The 19413-nt window shown below is 35.2% G+C and overlaps 1 protein-coding gene across 1 annotated transcript in view; it reads left to right on the top strand.

Annotated features, from left to right (window-relative positions):
• Window positions 1-13329: 13329 nt before the first annotated feature.
• The window catches only part of LOC109067404 (B-cell receptor CD22-like), a gene marked incomplete at its 3' end in the record, with an annotated part of 58012 nt that continues 51928 nt past the window's right edge, over window positions 13330-19413 (top strand). Inside the window, exons 1-3 of the mRNA XM_042717271.1 lie at window positions 13330-13384; window positions 13586-13654; window positions 13785-14129. Of these exons, the coding sequence (XP_042573205.1) occupies window positions 13612-13654; window positions 13785-14129 (388 nt within the window). The remainder of the gene's footprint in view (window positions 13385-13585; window positions 13655-13784; window positions 14130-19413) is intronic.

Genomic DNA, 19413 nt, shown 5'->3' with positions numbered 1-19413 from the left:
CAAAAACAAATTACAATTATTTTTCGAGAATACAAACGTCTCTTAACACGATTAGTCGCACTAGCTGTTCTTAAATTAAAGTCAAAAGTTGTATTTGTTAACATTAGTTAATGCACTGTGAAGTGAACTAACAAGAATAAACAACGAACAGCTGTATTTTTATTAACTTACAACGTTTAATAAACACTGTATCAAATGTATTGCTCAGTTAATGTTAGTTAACACATCAGTGTCAACAAATGAAACCTTATTGTAAAGTGTTACCCTCGAAAAATGTTTTGCCTGATAGAGAAAAATATATAGTTGACAAAACCACTAAATTATAAAATTTAAAAATTAGTCAGAAGAGTTTAGTAACCTTATGTTAAGTTGCATAAGCAAACAGACACAGCTTTATCCACTAAAACATTTATTTAGCTTTCAGTTTCAGTCGCCAATTCAAGTAAAAAAAAAATATATATATATAGATAGATAGATAGATAGATAGATAGATAGATAGATAGACAGATAAACCACTCATTCATTCATTCATTCTGTAGTAGCAGTCCACAGAACAGAATCCAGCAAACTCTTTGTCTGAATAGAAAGCTGTGAAGACCCCCTTCTTTCCATGGCTACAGTATCCAGTGGTGTTTTTGTAGATGCATCCACAGCCATCACACCTGCTGAGCTCAAACTCACTCTGTAGGTCTTCCTCGCATCTGAACTGACAGACTTCCAGTCAATGATACCTACACAAGAGAAAACACAAATGTTGAGAGAATCAAACAAAAAGTAACCAATAAGTATAACTAAATACAAAATAAAAAAGACTGCAAGTGTTGTCACTAGCAGAAGCGCAAAGTGTCTGAGAGTGCAAGTGCAAGTCTGCAGCCAGACCCTTCTCCATTATATTATAATATAATTGTACTGCAGACTCTTCACTGAGACATTCATTTCTGTTACCAAAAGTACATATGATTCCTGTGCATGTTTTCTAAAAGAATGGAATCACAAAAAAGTTGATTGGCACTCATCTATACCACAGGTTATACTAAAATTTGGTTCATGTGCATGTACAACTCCAATATGTTGGATTAACTTCAAAAGAGTGAATGTCCTTCGAGTGCACTTTGTGTAATGGTAGAGTTGAGGCAAGAGGATCTAATACAAAAGGCTGATCACTCAGAGGAAAGTTACTGGCAGTGCTTGTCTCCATCTTCCACAATGTTGACAATGTGCCTCTGAAGGAAAGTCAGTGTCTTTCTCAGGTGTGTTGGATATGCAATGTTGAAAGCAAAATACATACAGAAGACTGTTATGAAGGCTTCATCAAGGCTGGTGCACTGGCACACGTCTATTCCAGCTTCTGTCATCACACTGAACCCTCCTCCTATGATTGCCATTTTTCAGTCAGTATCCATCAGCTGTATGGTAGGAAAGGGTGTAGCAGGGTCCCCCTTCATAAAATAAAAAATAAAATTTAATAAAAAATAATAATAATTTAAAAAAAAGAAGACCCTTTTCAAATTCATCAGATTCTGTTCCATCCTCTTTGGCTCAGACAGCGTACACATTCACATGGTTCTCAAAAGACACTGAATCCTCCCCAACACAAGTTTCCTTCATCAGAACAACAGAAACAGATTATGCTTAGACCCTGACAGATATGCGAAACATCTAAATACTTACTGAACAAGGTACTTTAGATATAAAAAATAATAAAAAAATTGAACTTCATAAACATTAAGATGATGGTCAGGCAGTGAAAAAGTGGAGTAGATACAAAAAAATATTTAAATATCTGTAGCACAATATCTTCCTTACATTGAAGTGAAAATGTAAAATTGATTAACAGTGCAAAAATAAATTATGCATATGGCAGTGTGCTTACATATGCTACAATAACCTGTGAGTGGTGCACGTTCTGCTTTAAATTTCCGGTTTAGGGATGTGTCAGGTGTGCTTAAAACACTGATTTGACTGATTGTCATTTTCCAGCAAATAAAGATTACAATATATTGTTACTACAATATTGTGTGTGATTATGTTGATAGAGATAAACAAATGGATTAAAAACAATGTCACTTACACAGTCATTTCCTTTTATATTTCTCTGGAAAGGGTTCTTCACAGCCAGTGTGTTGGCAACTTGAATATACTCTGCATTAGTTGGATACCTAGCAGAAAGGTAGAAACAAACTCTGAATTAGTTTTTTGATTTTATCTAATTGTCTTCATAGATTGTGCATTGATCTTAGTACAGTTGTAATAGCAGAAGTGGTAATAATTATTATACTTACAGGATGTATTCTGTACTGTACTGCACAAAAAGGACGCCGATACAAACTATCAGCTCTGAGAGCTTCGATGCAGATCATCGTTTTGTCTCACTGTACATACAGTATGTCTGTCAACAACAATAAACCAATTACTAAAGCTGCAAGATATAACGCAAAGGGAAAATTATGATCGTATTGTAACAAGCTATCTTAATATACATATTTGTGGTATATAAAGCATAGATAAACATGTGATGAATAATTACACCATGTCTTATCGCCGCCACCTTCTCTTGTCTAAAGGAAATTACGATTATGTATTTTTTTATCTGATTGGCCTTCTCTTTTCTAAAGTAATTTGAGATATTTGAAGATTTTTGGCAATTGCCTACCTTTTGGCACGCCCCTACCTTTCGGCACGCCCATTGCTCCAGGCTGCAGTTACCCCTGTCTCCAGAATGCATTGCATCATGAACCTTTTGATTGTCACCATTGTTGAGATTCATATGCTGATTGTTGATGTCTTTTTCTGACAATGAAGACCAAAATATTTCAAACCCAAGCTGTTCTCATATCCATATGTTCTGGTTGTCACATTATTGTTCAATTTTATAAAGTTAAAAGAAAAATAAGTTCACACATATGTTTCAACACCATATTATTCTAGCAACATTTTAATTCAGTTGAGTTGATCATGGCTGACAGAAACAGCCATAAGCACTTGACCGTCCAACTAAACACAGTTATAACAGACATATCACAAAGACACAAATACAGCAATCAAACAGAACTTTAAGTTCAAAATTCAAGGGTCAGGAACCCAACTAAAGCAAACACTGATCTCCGCAATGGTAACGTCAAATGAAACAGTAAAACATCATCATCCTAATCTCTGTAATTCTCAGTAAGATCTTTTGATCTCTGATCTGACAGAAATAAAGTCAGTCTGGTTAGTAATGAGTGAAGCTGGTAAAGCTGTTTGTTGATTGTTTAAATCTTCAGTTTATTTAATCTAAGTCTGGCTGAAGTCAGTTGTAGTTCTTGTGTGTGTCTTGTTTCTCTTTTCTTCAGTGATTCAGCAGCTGTTCATCAGTGTCTGAATTCACTCATTAGTTTTCATTCTCTCTGTCAGGTGGACTATATTAGTAAGCTCATGTAGGAAAAAGTGAATGAGGGTGTAGGGTGTGATTTGCAACACAGCCTCTGAGTGTCGACTTTGAACGTTGCTAATTTATGATATATAGCAGCAGGCTACCTTCTCGAAAAAGATGAATATTACCCAGAATGCACTGAATGTTTTAATGAAAAACAGTATGTTACTGTCAAAATTTGGCCATTTTTTACAGCAATTTTTAACAGTGTGTTTACAGTTTAATGCTGATCAGAGGGCTGTACATGCATTTACATAGCAATTACAACTGTATAATGAAATGAGATTAATGTTTAATACAACGTTTTTAATATAGAAATATGTAATGACAAAATGAAATGATATGCCTACTTTATGATACTTATGAACATAATATCGCCCCTAGGTGTCGGTAAGTCATTGTGTTAATAAAGAAGCCTTTTATTCAATCTATTCATTCAAGATTCTGATTCATTCAGGAATAATTCAAGTGTCTCTTCAATGATAAATTGGTCATTGAATTGTCTATAATAATGGGTCTTTCAAAGACTGATTCATATCTGGATTCAGGAATGATACACCACTCATGCGCCTAATGTGACTTTGGTTTGATGACTTCAAGAAAATACCTCCCCACCCATTCACATCTGAGAACCACTATCCATACCCATCATGCCACACAATGTAACTGTAAAAAAAAAAGTTCTGTACATATTTGTTTACATTTACATTTAAATAAAAACACTCGACTCTACTTGCACTCTCTATTCGTTTTATAACTGCTTGTAAAAAACACTACAGCTTTCTGTATTCTATTTCTATTCTATCAACTTGTTTTCTTTGTGTGTGTGTGTGTGTGTGTGTATAGGCCTATATATATGCAGGGCTCGAACTGAGGGGGGATGCGTGGGAATGGCCTCCCCCTGGTGGAAAAAAATGACAAAAAGCATCCCCCAGTGAAAGAGATAGGTCTGACTGCAGAACCGCAGAACCATTACATCATAACAGTCTGAGGACGACAGCGCCAGCCCGACAGTCTGAGAGCGGAAGTGGGCGCGGCAAGTAATTATGCTACTTCCGTGTTTTGGAACGTTTTAAAGTTTAAAACAACGTTATTATAAAGACTTTGTTTTAAACGATTTAATTGAAAATGTATATTTAAGATTGACTAACAATATTATACATTAGACAAAGCATAAAATTAAAAATAAATAATCCAATGAAAACAAAGCTTGAGAGTTTGAACATTTTATTCAATTGAAAATAACTTTAAATACTCAACCAACATAGACCACCATACACAATAATATGATGGACTGAAAACACAAAAAAAATATAAATTTAAATAAAATTAGTTTTAAATAAATCACACACTTGCTGTTTTCTAATTAAATAAAATTACAAAATCAAACTAAATAAATAAATTATATAAAACAAAATCAAACCAAAGAAAATAAATCTTATAAAAGTTATACAGGCACAAATTTGACAGCAATAATTCTCAAGAGAAAAATAAATAACATAAATTAAAACTCCATACACATGGAGTTTATTCTGAGGTGCCTTTCGTCGTGACATTTGAAGAAAACTTCCATGTCCTGTTGAAACTGGAAACGAAACATGAAAGGCTCTTTGGCCAGTTCCAGATCATCTTTTCTTTCCGCCCGATCAAGTTTAAGAAGGGCCTCTTCCTGGTCTTCCTTCTCTAGGTCCAGATATGACGGCTCTTGCACAAAACCTCTGAAGGAGTGGCAGTTGTTCCGCAGCCATCCAACTGCGGTCCTGAGGTCTTTGACCATCTGTGGTTCTCATGAGAGAAGATTAAAAAAAAGAATGAAATAATTAATTCATTTAAAAGAATTATTCTCACAAGAGAAGAGATGCACCACATTTGGCTGCTAGCTCATTTCCATCTGTTGTCCCTGGGGAGATTGGAAGTGTCCTCAACAATACATTGTGGTTTAATCAGGATGCATGTAAAGTAATGTTTTGAAATTATGCTCTTTTATGTGCCCGTTTGAGACAATAAAAACATACTATGTCGCAGATTTTGGTGTCTTCTTGTGCTTTAGGTGGCTCCTGCACATAAACGGCAGCATGTTTCCTGTGACAAATACATTTTTAAGTAAATTTATAGACAGAAAAACTTGAGAAAGCAAGAGAGTTACCTTTCAATGGCAAAATTCTCCATGAGAATAAGGCACCACCATTTTCGAATTACAGGAAAATCTGACTTGCATAAGGGGAGAAAGTGTTAATAGATCAATTTAATAGATTATATGATCTAGTTAAAATATATATTTTTAACAAAGACTTACAGCTGTAAAATCAAAGGGTGCCTCAAAGACCATGTGCAGAGCATACTGAAATTCACCCAAAAAAAGGAAATCAGTCAAGTTCAGGCAACCATATCATGGTTTCATTCTTATGATTTATCTAACTTTTTTTTTTCTTTTCACTTTCCCTTTTTTCCTCACCATCAGCATGAAGATCCCACAGTCCACAGAGCCAGTCAACTGTTGTGGAACATTCTAAAACAATGCAATTATCATTAAGTTATCCCTGGAAAGGATGTGACAAACATATAAAAACACAATCTATATAAGTAGCTTATGTTTTTTGAAAGCCTAATAAAACTAACCTTGTTCTTGATCAGCTTCCATGGTCCTGGAGCGATTCTGTTTGTCAATTTACTGCAACAAAATCAAACAGAAATATTTTAATATATTATAACCAGAAAAATTGGACAAAAAAGCAAAGTATATTTACTCTAAAGCAAAAAAATTACCCCTGACTGAATTGCAAAAACAACATTTCAAATTTAGAAAATAAAAACAGCATGCAGATCATCATGCAAATGAACATCATGCACAGAACAAACAGCACCTATACATCAATGAAGAGCAAACTTTGGAACAACGAACTTCGAACAGCAAACCTTGAACTGCGAACTCTGAACATAATATTTATATATGTAAGTGCAACCTGAAGACAGTCATATATTTTACATCACCAATCCCGTAGGGGTGAGTTGAATCAAATAAATACATAGCCTTGTTTTTAGGCTTCAGAACCTGTGAAATACAGTTGTTACACTGTAAAAAATGATTCACTTTATTTACTCAATAAAATTGTTTAAAATTTTACATCCAATATTATTAATTAAATTTAACACATTAGAATTGATTAGAAATAATCAAATTAGATGCTTACAAGCAACCATTCAAAATGAGTAGAAGAACATGAAAAAATTAAGTAAAATTTACACAAAAATATTGATTTCATTGAGAGAAAAAAACAAACAACAACAACAACAACAAAAAACACTATGCTAAAGAATGTTATGTTATACATGTCAGGCCAGTAGTTGGTGATCATGAAAAACACCCAGTGAAAAACATTATATGCATGCACATGATGTCAGCCTTTTTACAAATTCACATTTTTTGTTGCTTATATAGATATGATACAGGCATCATGTTCAAAAGCTTGTGTCTTAAGGCCCCCAAAACAGAGTTATTGAAGACACCTAAAGTTCACAAACAGAATCACTGAACGAGAAAAGGGTAAATTTATAGGGTTACCATTATAGTGATCAGTGTTTGCTTTAGTTGGGCTCTTGACCCTTGACTTTTTAATATTATATTTTTGTATGGCTGTTGGAACTGAATTATAACAGCTAGACATGCTAAGAGTAAAGAAGATCAGGTGGTGTTGGTTATGATTTTACATAATCATTGTTTGGCCTGAGTGTTACAAATAGAGCTTGTTCTCGGAGTTAAATTAGCATTCAGTATTGCAGCCCCTGTAATCCAACAATAGAATACCCAAAATTTTCTGTAAAATCCAGAGTTTAAGAATTCTGATTAAGAAAAAAATTGTAGTGGGAGAGGGAAGACTTATTTTAGGCACACAGTGACATCAAGAACCAGTGTATGAATCTCAAGAATGGTGACAAACAGCATATTCAGATTAACAGATGAACTGTAAGCATCACAAAACAAGCTACTAAAAATTTAGATTTGATTGGTGGCACCCAGAATGCAGTGCAACATGCTTTTTGATGGTCACCATTGTTCAGGTTCTCAGCCTGATTCTTGATGTCTGTGTGCCTAAATGAAAAAAAAAAAATATTTTTTTTAAATGTTGTGATCAGAAGTGCTTCTAAGAATCTCTCTAATTATGCTGAAAATACCAGACCTTACACTGTTCAGCTAAAGGACGCCTGTTGCTGATAAGATACAACCAACTCAGAAATCTAGATCAAATGATGTCAAAACAACCAACACCACCTGATATTATTCTTCTTTGGCTTGTGTAACTGCTGTATTACAATTAAAGCAACCAAAAATTTTGTTTAAAAGTTTAAGGGTCAAGAGCTCAACTAAAGCAAACACTGACCACCGTAATGGTAACCAAAATGTAGATTATTCTACTTTAGTGATTCTGTTTGTTAACATCAGGTGTCTTCAATAACTCTGTTTTGGGGGCTTGAAAACATAAGCTTTTGATCACAATGCCTGTATCATCTCCATGTAAGCAACAAAAACATGAATTTGTGAATTACATTTTTGCGCTGTGTTTCTTAATCACCAACTACTGGCCTGGTATGCATAACATAGTATTCATTAGCATAGTGTTTTGTTTTTCTTTCTCAAATAATTTTTTTTTTTTAAACTTTACTTTTTTTTTGTGCTATTTGACTCATTTTGAATGGTTAATTTCTAAACATTTCATTTGATTAATTCTAATGAATTCTTATGTGTTAAATTTAATTAATAATATTGCTTGTAATCTGTTGCCACAATTTTATTAAGTAAATATAGTGTATTATTTTTAACAGTGTACACCAACTACGCACACATTTCCTGTCATGTATGCCTATGAAAGACGATCGAACCAATCAGAGTAGGTATAGGGCGGGTTAACATGTGCAACCCCGCCTCTATATGCAGGCTGCAGCCAGGTGCTTCTCGTTTTTTGTCCAACAAAAACAATATTTCTGTATACATTTTACTTATTTTTTTCATGTTATTTTACTCATTTTGAATGATTGCTTGTAAGTATCTCATTTGATTAATTCTAATTAATTCCAATGTGTTAAATTTAATTAATAATATTGCTTGTAATCTGTTGCCACAATTTTATTGAGTAAATATAGAGTATCACTTTTTACAGTGTAGTATATTGAATCCTAATATCACCATATAATCTTAAAGAGTTAGTTCACCCAAAAATGAAGGGAACAACATACACATAGCATCCAGTGTCCTGGCATCCAAGCAGGGAGCAGAATGTAATCCTTGGATCCTATGTTATCCTTGGGGGAACATAAGATCCATTCATTTGTTGTAACTGCATTTATAACTGTTCCAGTTTTAGATAAAATACAACTTGATGGACTTACTGGAAACGATAAAAATGGGTCCAATTCAAGTGCACTGTAAAAAAAAGTCTGTAGTTTTTACAAAATAATTTTGGCAGCTGTGGTTGCCAGAATACTTTTGTAAAAAATACAGAAAAACTGTAAACACAATTACGGCCAAAAACTGTAAATTTTACAGTATAAAACTGTTATTTACAAACAAGAAAATTTTAATGTAAACCAGTAAATTCAACAACGCACACTGCTATTAAAATCTGTTTTGTACCTTTAACATACTGACAACCACCATAATAATGCAGGTGGTAAAAGAGAAAGCCACATGAAGAATCGAAGTTCATCACAAGTAGCTTCGCCACAAGCAGAAGTTTATATTAATATATAGAAGGTGCACAAAGTCATTCATGCAAACACAAAACACCATCATGGTGACACACGATACTTAAACAATTCAATAAACTTTCATTAAACAGCAGAAGATGTAACATAAAGCCCAAATGTACAACTGATAACAAAAAACTATTAAAAAACATGATTATTTAAACAAAATACTTTCAAATGTGGAGCGTCACACAGGGAATTCTGGGAATATCAGTTTACAGTTTTTGACTGTAAATTATACATTGATTTGTTCTTTTTTTATTTCTAAAAACTGTAAAATTAACAGCATTTTACTGTAAAATTACATGAAATGTCTGGTTAGATCTTTTACAGTTTTTCCCTGTATATAGTACAGGAACTTACTGTTAACCTATTAACACTTTTTTTTTGTAGCGTTTTTACAAAATTGTACAGTTAAAATGACACTTATTTTTTACAGTGTGGTGGTAGCCAGGTAACTACAACATAGGAATTTGCTGCAAACACATCTGTTCCCTAAGCATAACATTCATTTGCACATCCATTACAAAACACAATTACGTCTCCAGGTGATCATGAGTTATACAGTTGTAGGCAAAAATACCTTTTCCTTAGCCACCATGACGATCACATCAAGACTGCTGTTTGAATATGTGTACCTTGAAATGCAATGCAATTTGCTTTGGATAAAAGTGTCTGCCAAATGCATACATGTAAAAAAAATATCTATTTCCACTGTATATAAAAAAAAATAACTCAAGATGTTCATACCTCCATGAACAACAGCCTTTTTGAAGTGAATTTTCATATGACTGTTCAATTTGTTCCGTCTTGTTGGTTTAAAGATCCTGGCATCACAAAATGGGCAGTGAAAATTTCTGCAACATGTTGTGCATTGGATCAGAAGTGGTAGCGCTGACCCTCTCTGAATCGATATGTGCTTCTATAGGTGAAATAAAATACAATTAATGCAATTCTCATAGTCAGTCATTTAACAAATGCTGTAAAATACAACGCCAACAACAAATTAAATCACAAACCATGAATATGTAACCCAACAAAGTGATACTGTGATATTGCTAAATATTAGCCTAACTTACAAAATACTTCCTTTCAAAAAAAAATGTCAGTACAGAGCCGTATTGTATAAGCGTAACGTTATAATGTTAAGTATGTTGCATCTATCAAATATGTAACTTTTTACCTCTTTCTCTTCTTCTTTTCCTTGTTCTACAGTGTGCTCCGCCATAGTTTAACCTTTTATTGTCTATCTTTTACTGTCTAAAAACCTTTTAATGTCTATTTTTTACTGTCTAAAAACCTTTTACTGTCTAATCTAAACAAACACGTCTAAACATGAACTCCACACACTTCCGGCATCGGACTGCTACCCCGCCCACTTCCGCTCTCAAACAGTCGGTCTGGCGCTGTCGTCCTCAGACTGTTATGACGTAATGGTTCTGCGGTTCTGCAGTTGGTTATTATTGCAGTGAAACCACCATCCCCCCTAACCATCCCCTTTAGATTAATAATGTTCTGTATTAGCATATGTAAAATTTATCATGCAAATTAAATGTTAAAATTCTCTACTTATGATAATTCACAAACTAAATAACAGCGATTGGCCAATTTGAACTCTGTACTGTAACAAGTTGCGCACAAGCTGAAGCAAGTTTGTAATTTTTCACGCAAAATGGTTCAAGCACAACTTTTGAAGTTCTTTAAAAAGAAGACAACTGAATGTATGATTTTTCCTTGATTAGAATTTAAAGACATTCCCCTGACATAATGCAACTGTGCTGTATGTGTAATGGTGAGGGACTGAGAGACCCTACACAGCAAAATCCCCAGTGTTAATTTAACACTCTGAGTGTGGACTCATATAAACACCGAAGTAGTGTTAAAAGTAACACTGAAGCAGTGTTAAAGTTAATGAGATAATTAGGTGATTAATTGAGTGATGATTGACCATTATTGAAGACACCTGATGAATCACTAAACGAGAAAATCACCATTTGTGTGTCACCATTACAGTGGTCAGTGTTTGCTTTAGTTGGGATCTTGACCCTTGACTTTTTAATATTAAATTTTGTTTGGCTGATATAACTGAGTTATTACAGACAGATAAGCTGAGAGTAAAAGTCATCAGGTTGTGATGATTATGTTTTAATGTAATCATTATGTGCCTTGAATCATTGAACTCATTCAGAGTCTTTTCTCTGAGTTATATTTCCTTGATTGAATATAACAACTTTTGATGCCACAGTGAAAAAGTCTGTATCTGCTATACGTTTTGTAAGGGTCCCTTGCAAACTGTTCTGATTTTTTTTTTCAAGATGTATTATTTTAGGCACACACAGACATCAAGAATCAGTGTATGAATCTCAACAACGGTGACAAACAGCATATTCAGATAAACAGATCAACTCTGAACATCACAAAACTAAATACTAAAAAGTCACATAAAAACCGGCAAAAATGATGAGTTTTTATTGGCTATAACATGCTTTTTTGATGCTCACGCTGATGCTTGATATCTGTGTGTCTAAATAGTTTTTTATTTATTATGTAGCTGTATTTTTTGATAACATCTGTCTGATTAGGCCAAAATGCAAAGTCTTGTATTTTTCATTTAACTTATGTTATAAATAAAGACAACCCAACTCAAGTATTCAGACCTAAAACACAACCAACAACACATGACCACATTTCCTCTGGTCGGTCGGTCGGTCGGTCGGTCTGTCTGTCTGTCTGTCTGTCTGTCTGTCTGTCTGTCTGTCTGTCTGTCTGTCTGTCTGTCTGTCTGTCTGTCTGTCTGTCTGTCTGTCTGTCTGTCTGTCTGTCATAATTTGTTTATCTCTGTCTCTCTATATCTATATTTAACCACTTAAGGGTCAAGATCTCAACTATTGCATATATTGTTTTATTTTTTTGTGACACACAAATTGTGATTTTCTTCTTTGGTGATTCTGCTTGGTTAACATCAGGTTTCTTCAATAATAGTCAATCATCACTCAATCAAACACCTAATTATCTCATTAACTTCAACACTGCTTCAGTATTACTTTTAACACTACTTCGGTGTTTATATGAGTCCACACTCAGAGTGTTAAATTAACACTGGGGATTTTGCTGTGTAGACTTTAGACCTGACTGAGAGACCCTACTGAATTGGGCTAACTGAGACTTGTCAAAGCATTTGAATTTTATTGCTCTTTTGTTGGTTTTGATTGCTTCTATTGTTGTCATTTGTAAGTCGCTTTGCATAAAAGCTTCTGCTAAATGACTAAATGTAAATGTGTTTAATAATTAATGATCTACTTAAAACCATACCAATACAAGTGCTCATCGTTATTTCAAATGACATTTAAACTATATCTGATTTTTGTTTAATATTGTGTTTTATTGTATATTGTACTCTTCATTGTGCATAACTATGCACGTGATCCCTAAAAAAGTGTGTTCTTTAGCCCGGGAATGAATACGAGGAAGTGACCGCATATCGGATACAATATTCTAATGTTCCAAATATAATTATTTGCGCTCTACTTTAACACTGGATTTTGCTATAACCATATATACTGACTGAAACTTGTCTATTAATATCTGTTTGCATGAACTTTAACTTTGAAATGTGTTAACTGTTGCCCCGCCTTCTACTTCTCAACCTCTTACCGTCTATGGTATCGTGATAGGAAAATAGAAAGGATCAATGTGCTGGTAGTGGTAGTGGCAGTGTTGGTAGTGGCGTGTACCACAGTTTGCGAAATGTGTTTGGTAAACAGTTTGCCAGAATATACCCTGGCCATGATATAAACATGATTTCTAGTTGTGTCTTCTTTTGGAAGGCAAAAACAAAGTAGTTTCACTTTCTCAACGAAACAGCGTCACACACACCCTGAGTGAGCAGAGGCCGGAGGCCTAGAGTGAACCGCGGCTGACTTGAGTGAGCAGAGGCGGGCAGCTTGAGGTGGATTCTACGAAAGAGTATGCCTTGGTCTTGCAGCAACCACATGTGACGACCCCGGTATGGACTCCGCTTCATCCACAGTGAAAGCCGATTCAGCGATCCACAGCGCAAAGTTGATGTATTTCCTCAGCGACCAGCACGGATCAGCCTCAGGCATGACGAAGCGGATATCGTCCTCTTTTGGAAGGCCAAACAAAGTAGTTTTGCTTTCACAGTGAAACGCACAGCATCTATACGACATGGTGGCAGCGGCAACAACAATACTACAACGAAAATAAAAGGTACGTCTTGTTTCTTTGCGTGAACATCTGGGCGGTTTTGCAATGTGAATTTTGCCTATAGGGCCTCCAAATGTCTAGAATCGGCCCAGTATGGCAGTGAGAGAATTACAGGAGTTACGAGAGTTACAAGAAGAGTAGAAAACAACGAGAGTAAAACAAATTTCAAAACAATAAAAATGAGCTACTGTACATTTGTTGTAGGTGTTGCTGTGGTGATATCATTCAGAATGGCTCCTCCTCTTCCTCTGATCTTTCTGCTCATGATTCACAGTGAGTTATTTGAACACTAAAGAGACTCTCAAGAGATTTTTCATACAGGTTTTTTTTTTTTTTTTTTTTTTTCAGCATCCTTTGTGCACAAGCTTCTGCTTATTTGTTCAGTATGAATTCTGTGTTTCAGGGGTTTCTAGTTCTGACTGGGGTGTGAACTACAGTCATTTATACATCTGTGCACTAAAGAACTCATCAGTGATAATGAGCTGCAATTATACATACCCTACTGGATACAAGATCGAGAAAGTGTTCTGGACCAAAAACCCTGTAAACTGTGAAAACTCTCCAGATCTGTCTGAGGACCCTGAATATAGTCAGAGGCTTCAGTATCTGGGAGATAAACAGCAGAACTGCACCATCAGACTGAGTCATGTGACACAGAAGGATTCACACATGTACTATTTCAGATTCACTACTGATAAACCTGATGGAAAATGGACTGGTAAACCAGGAGTGAATCTTACTGTCACAGGTGACTTTGATGAGGTTTCACTCTTCTTCTGTGTATTATGTTGAATAATAATCAGTGTATGACAGCAGCACTAGATATAATGTGTGTGTTGTGTTCAGATCTTCAGGTGGAGGCTCCTGAGAGAGTGACAGAGGGTCAGAATGTCAGTCTGACATGTAAAAGCAGCTGCGCTTTGACTGACAGAGCAACATTCATCTGGTACAGAAACTCACAGCCATTAACTGAGAGAAGAGACAGAAACAATCAACTCCTGCTGCAGTCAGTCAGAAGAGAGGATGCAGGCAGATACAGATGTGCTTTGCAGGAACACACTTACATCTCTCCTGCTGTTTATCTCAGTGTCACATGTGAGTATGAATTCAGTCATATAAAAAAAAAAAAAAAAAAAAAAAACAGGGGATCTGGTGTGGAATAGTGAAAAGGTAGAGCACTGTTCAAGAAGGAGGGCTCCAGGTAAGGGGCAGAGTCCAGCGAAGTGCCCCTCCCTTAATTGCCGCCCTTCACCAGGCTCCCGACAGCAGTGTGCGTGTGAGAGGAGGGGCACAGAAACAGCCATATACCATAACAGAATACCATAAATTTGGGTTTTACGATTCATAAAGCAGTGAAATTAAGCTTAGAAATGTATTTGTCCCACACATGAATTGTATTTTATGTATTTTTCACAAAACAGTCAAGTCATATATCACAAGAAAGCTCTCATTCTCAGGAATTTGACTATTAAATATATATATATATTTTTTTTTAATCAAAAAGCACCTATGTTTTGTGTGTGTGTGTGTGTGTGTTTATTGTAATATTTGAAAGCTATATAATGTTATTTATAAAGAATTACACCCATATTTTGTAGTTCAAAGGGTTTTCTTTACAATTAAACATTTTTTTTTTTCATTTACTCCATTGTATGTGTGTAGGGTAAACATTTGAATTTGAGTATGTCAAATTTAAGCGAAAATACCAAAAAACGCCCCTGAGCTTAAGTGGTTAAGTGCCATGCGCGCCTCTCCTCGAGAGACCAGTCTCTTCCCCCTTGCACGCACACTGGTGTCTTCATGGGTCCAGGAAGGAAGTGTTAAGGAACTCCTGCACTGCCAGAGACGCAAGCTGCCAGACCCGCGGTCCGGAATGGAAACGCACCCGTGACGCGGTCGACGGGCCAGGATGCTGGACCGGGATTCCCCTCAAGCACTGTGGGCCAGGGATGATGAGACGCTGTGAAGAAGCTGCCACCCCTCGCGCCCCAGAACAGAGAGGGGAGCATGTGCAGTTGCCGGACTCCGCCCTTTAACTGGATCCCTCCTTCTCGAACACTGCCCTACCTTTCATTATTCCCAGCACAACGAGAACATCAGATCTCTTGTTTATTTTTGACACTATTCCCCTTTGGACACTTTATTCCAATTCTGGACATTTTTATGTTTATTTTGTCTCTGAGGCTTGATGCCACATCCACTGTGTCTGTTGTTTGCTCCGCCCGCCACTATATATATCAGTCCCTCCAGGATTTTGCGGAACTTTTTTTCTGAATTTTTTTGTGGCCTAAAATGACTGATTTTGCAGCGGCTTTTCTCAAAATTTGCGGTTATATTTGCGGCATTTCTTATTGTTTTGCAGTGAAAATATACCACAGACAACATTCTTCTAGCGGTGTTTTTTTATTTTTGACTTTGAGAACCACTGTAGGTCTCCAGACTAACGTTTGACGACACCAGCACCAGTGCCATTAAGTTCTACAGAAGCACCTAAAAGTAAAGCACTCACCCTAATCACACATGTACATCTCAGAGATGTCTATTTAATGTCTGCATTTACATATGCAAGATGTATTTTTAAGAGTGCTTGTTCATCTGCAAAATGTCTCTAAGATGTTTCCTGTCAGATGTCAACATTTATTAGAATGCATGTAAAATTGCTTCTGAGACATTTATCAGAGTACACAGCAGATGATTCCCAGATAAATATATTACATCTGATTAAATGTACTTTTATTACGGTCATTCATAATGTCTAAATATAATTTCATGAATACAAAAATATATATATTAGTGAGTGGAAATGGCCTATAAGTACTTCTCTGCAGCCATCTATAGTGGTAATTTAATATCTTTTTTATTTTTAAATAATAGTTTGCTTTCCTACATTATGAAACTTTTAGTTTTATACATGGTGGAAACCTATGAAGGACGAACAAATATTGTCACATTAAAAATAACTTTCAAATTCTGTAATACTTAAAGCTTTGAAGCGCTGGGAAATTTTTTCCAGCATCCATTGTGCACAAGATTCTGCTAATTTTTTCAATATTTAAAAACACTTGAAAACATTAGACCATTTCTGCCATAAGTTGTTCCTGTAGTTTTACTATGTTAAATTGATGGTGAATGGTGGTGGAGATTTGTGTTTATTGAACAATGTTTTTCCTGGTTACCACATCAGTGGCGTTTGTTCTGATATCTGTAGGTTAAACAGAATTCTGTGCCAAATTTGAATGCTTCTCACAAGATTTAACAGAGATGCTGATTCTGTGGCGAATTCGACTGCTTTTTTCACACTGTATCTCACTGTATCTGTATCCCGCTGCTCCTGCTCAAGGAGATAAACGGTAGCGCTATTAGTGTTGATTCGTTCTGCTTTTGGTTTGTTTATGGGGAAATCGTGGCTTAATGGTTAGAGAGTCGGACTTGCAATCCAAAGGTTGCGAGTTCAAGTCTTGACCTAGGAGGGATTGTAGGTGGGGGAGTGAATGTACAGCGCTCTCTCCACCTTCAGTACCATGACTGAGGTGCCCTTGAGCAAGGCACCGAACCCCCAACTGCTCCCCAGGCACTGCAGCATAAATGGCTGCCCACTGCTCTGGGTGTGTGTTCACTGCTGTGTGTGTGTGTGTGCGCACTTTGGATGGGTTAAATGCAGAGCACGAATTCTGAGTATGGGTCACCATACTTGGCTGTATGTCGCGTCACTTTCACTTACCCAACATTTTTGGAACTGAGAAACAACCTTTCTTTGACTGAATGCGCATTGTGATGATGCAACGGGACGTGTCTAAACCGAAATTCTACTGAAAATTTGCGGCAATTATGAAAATCTGCGCGCTTCTGCAAAATTTGTGGAGTTTGCTTGATTTTGCGATAAATTCAACAATCGTAAAAACACAAGCTCCTGGAGGGATTTGTTTGCATGACTGTCCCAAGTTTGAATACACCTTTTTCCTGATTCCATTGCTCTCCTTATTTCCATCACATATAAGCTCAGATTCAGACTGTAAGATGTCATGGTTTCTAATACAATCCCTGCTGAAGTACAGAATGTTTTATATTTCAAACAATTAACTAAAAATAACATCAATTTACTTATAGATCCTCCAAAGCACACATTTGTAGCAGTGAGTCCATGTTGTGAACTAGTAGAGGGTAATTCAGTGAATCTAAGCTGCAACAGTGATTCATACCCTCCTGCTCTGAACTTCAGCTGGTTTAAAGGAGGGACGTTTGTAGGATCTGGAAGAATCTACAGCATCTCAAAGATCAGCTCTAATCACAGTGGAGAATACAAGTGCAAGTCCATTACTGAACATGGAGAGAAATACTCTGATGCTGTGACTTTAAATGTTACGTGTGAGTATATTATACAACATAAGATGTTGAAGAACAATCCAGCATTACTATTATAATTTTCAGTAAATATAAGTAGGAGGGAAAAGTTATATTTCACAATCTTTGTCACAATAGGTTTGGTAATAAAAATGCAAATTATTATTATTTTTTTTTTATATTATTTTGTCTCAGGTGTAGGATGTCTGGTGAAATTGTACACCACTGGAGTGGTTTGTGGAGCTGCTGTTGTTATCATGATGGTGCTGATTTGGTGAGATGTGGATAGTATTTGTTTGCTGGTGCATAATTGGACTTATAAAGTTCAGTAAAAATAAAAATAGTCACATGGATAATGTCTAGTTGTTTTTAGAAATGTTGATTTTTTTTCATGTTAAAAATTAAAATGAAGAATACAAAATTGCTCTATAAGCACATTTCTATACTTTATTATGAAACATTTTTATAATTTTTTAATGTGAAACAGGGTGAAAAAGAGAAAAGACACACAGGAGTCTCAGGTGAGAAAAATTAGTTAGGTTATCAGTAGGTATTGATCAGGCCAATTGTCTAGTAATTAAAACATTGAATGTCTTAAAAGTAGTTGTGAACTGTATAGTGAGTTATTTATAAGCATCAGTTACTTGTCTTTCTTTTCTGTTTTCTATTCTTTTTTTTTTTTTTTTTTTTTTAATGGCAAAGATGAATCAGTCCAAACTTCAAGCTCCTGTTGGGAATTTGACTGAATCTGTATATGAAAATTTAATGGTAAGTTATTGTTAAGGTTATTGTCTGGATTTTACAGAGTGTTTTTCATTATTATTATTATTATTATTGCAACAAATGTATTCTTTAGGATAAACCCCTTGGGATGCATCATCTCATTTTCAATTGATAAAATTAGATAACATAACAAAACAAACAACATGATAATAGCGATCAAAACAACATAACACACCCTACTATAATATTAACACATGAAATATTAATGATTATATTTACATTTACCTAGCACTTATAAATATAAACATTGATATATCATCTGAAGCAATTACAAGAAGTTTTAAAACAAGAAAACCACAAACTGGACATTTAATGGTAAATTATTCCAATCTGCCGGAGCCTTATACCTAAATGACTTTTCCCCAAACACTTTCTTAACTAAAGGAGTAAGAAAAAAAATGTCCAGAATGTCTTAATTGATATGAAGAATATAATATCAAGTACTGACACAAATAATTAGGATAATTAAGTTGTATACATTTACATTAATATTTACATTTTGGCATTTGGCAGACGCTTTTATCCAAAGTGACTTACAAATGAGGACGATAAAAGCAATCAAAACCAACAAAAGAGCAATGATATTTAAGTGCTGTGATAAGCGTCAGTTAGCCTAACGCAGTACACGTACGTTTATATATAGATAGATAGATAGATAGATAGATAGATAGATAGATAAAAATAAAACAATAATTTGAATACAAACAAAAAAGAACAGGTTAGATGGTCTCTTTTATAATAAACAAATAAAAAAACAAACAAGTAAATGGAATGGATAAAGAATAGATAACCTTAGTGTTAGAGAGTGTTTTTATTACAAAGAAGGAAAAGTAAACTAAATACAAGTAGTATTCATTTATATGAGTCAATTGATTTGTGTTGTTTATGGTACTGGTGAGTTTGAAAGA

This window comes from Cyprinus carpio, chromosome B1, assembly GCF_018340385.1.
Source record: "Cyprinus carpio isolate SPL01 chromosome B1, ASM1834038v1, whole genome shotgun sequence".
Taxonomy (NCBI): Eukaryota; Metazoa; Chordata; class Actinopteri; order Cypriniformes; family Cyprinidae; genus Cyprinus; species Cyprinus carpio.
Note: the sequence above shows the minus strand (reverse complement) of the source record. Positions and strands in the feature narration are given on the sequence as shown.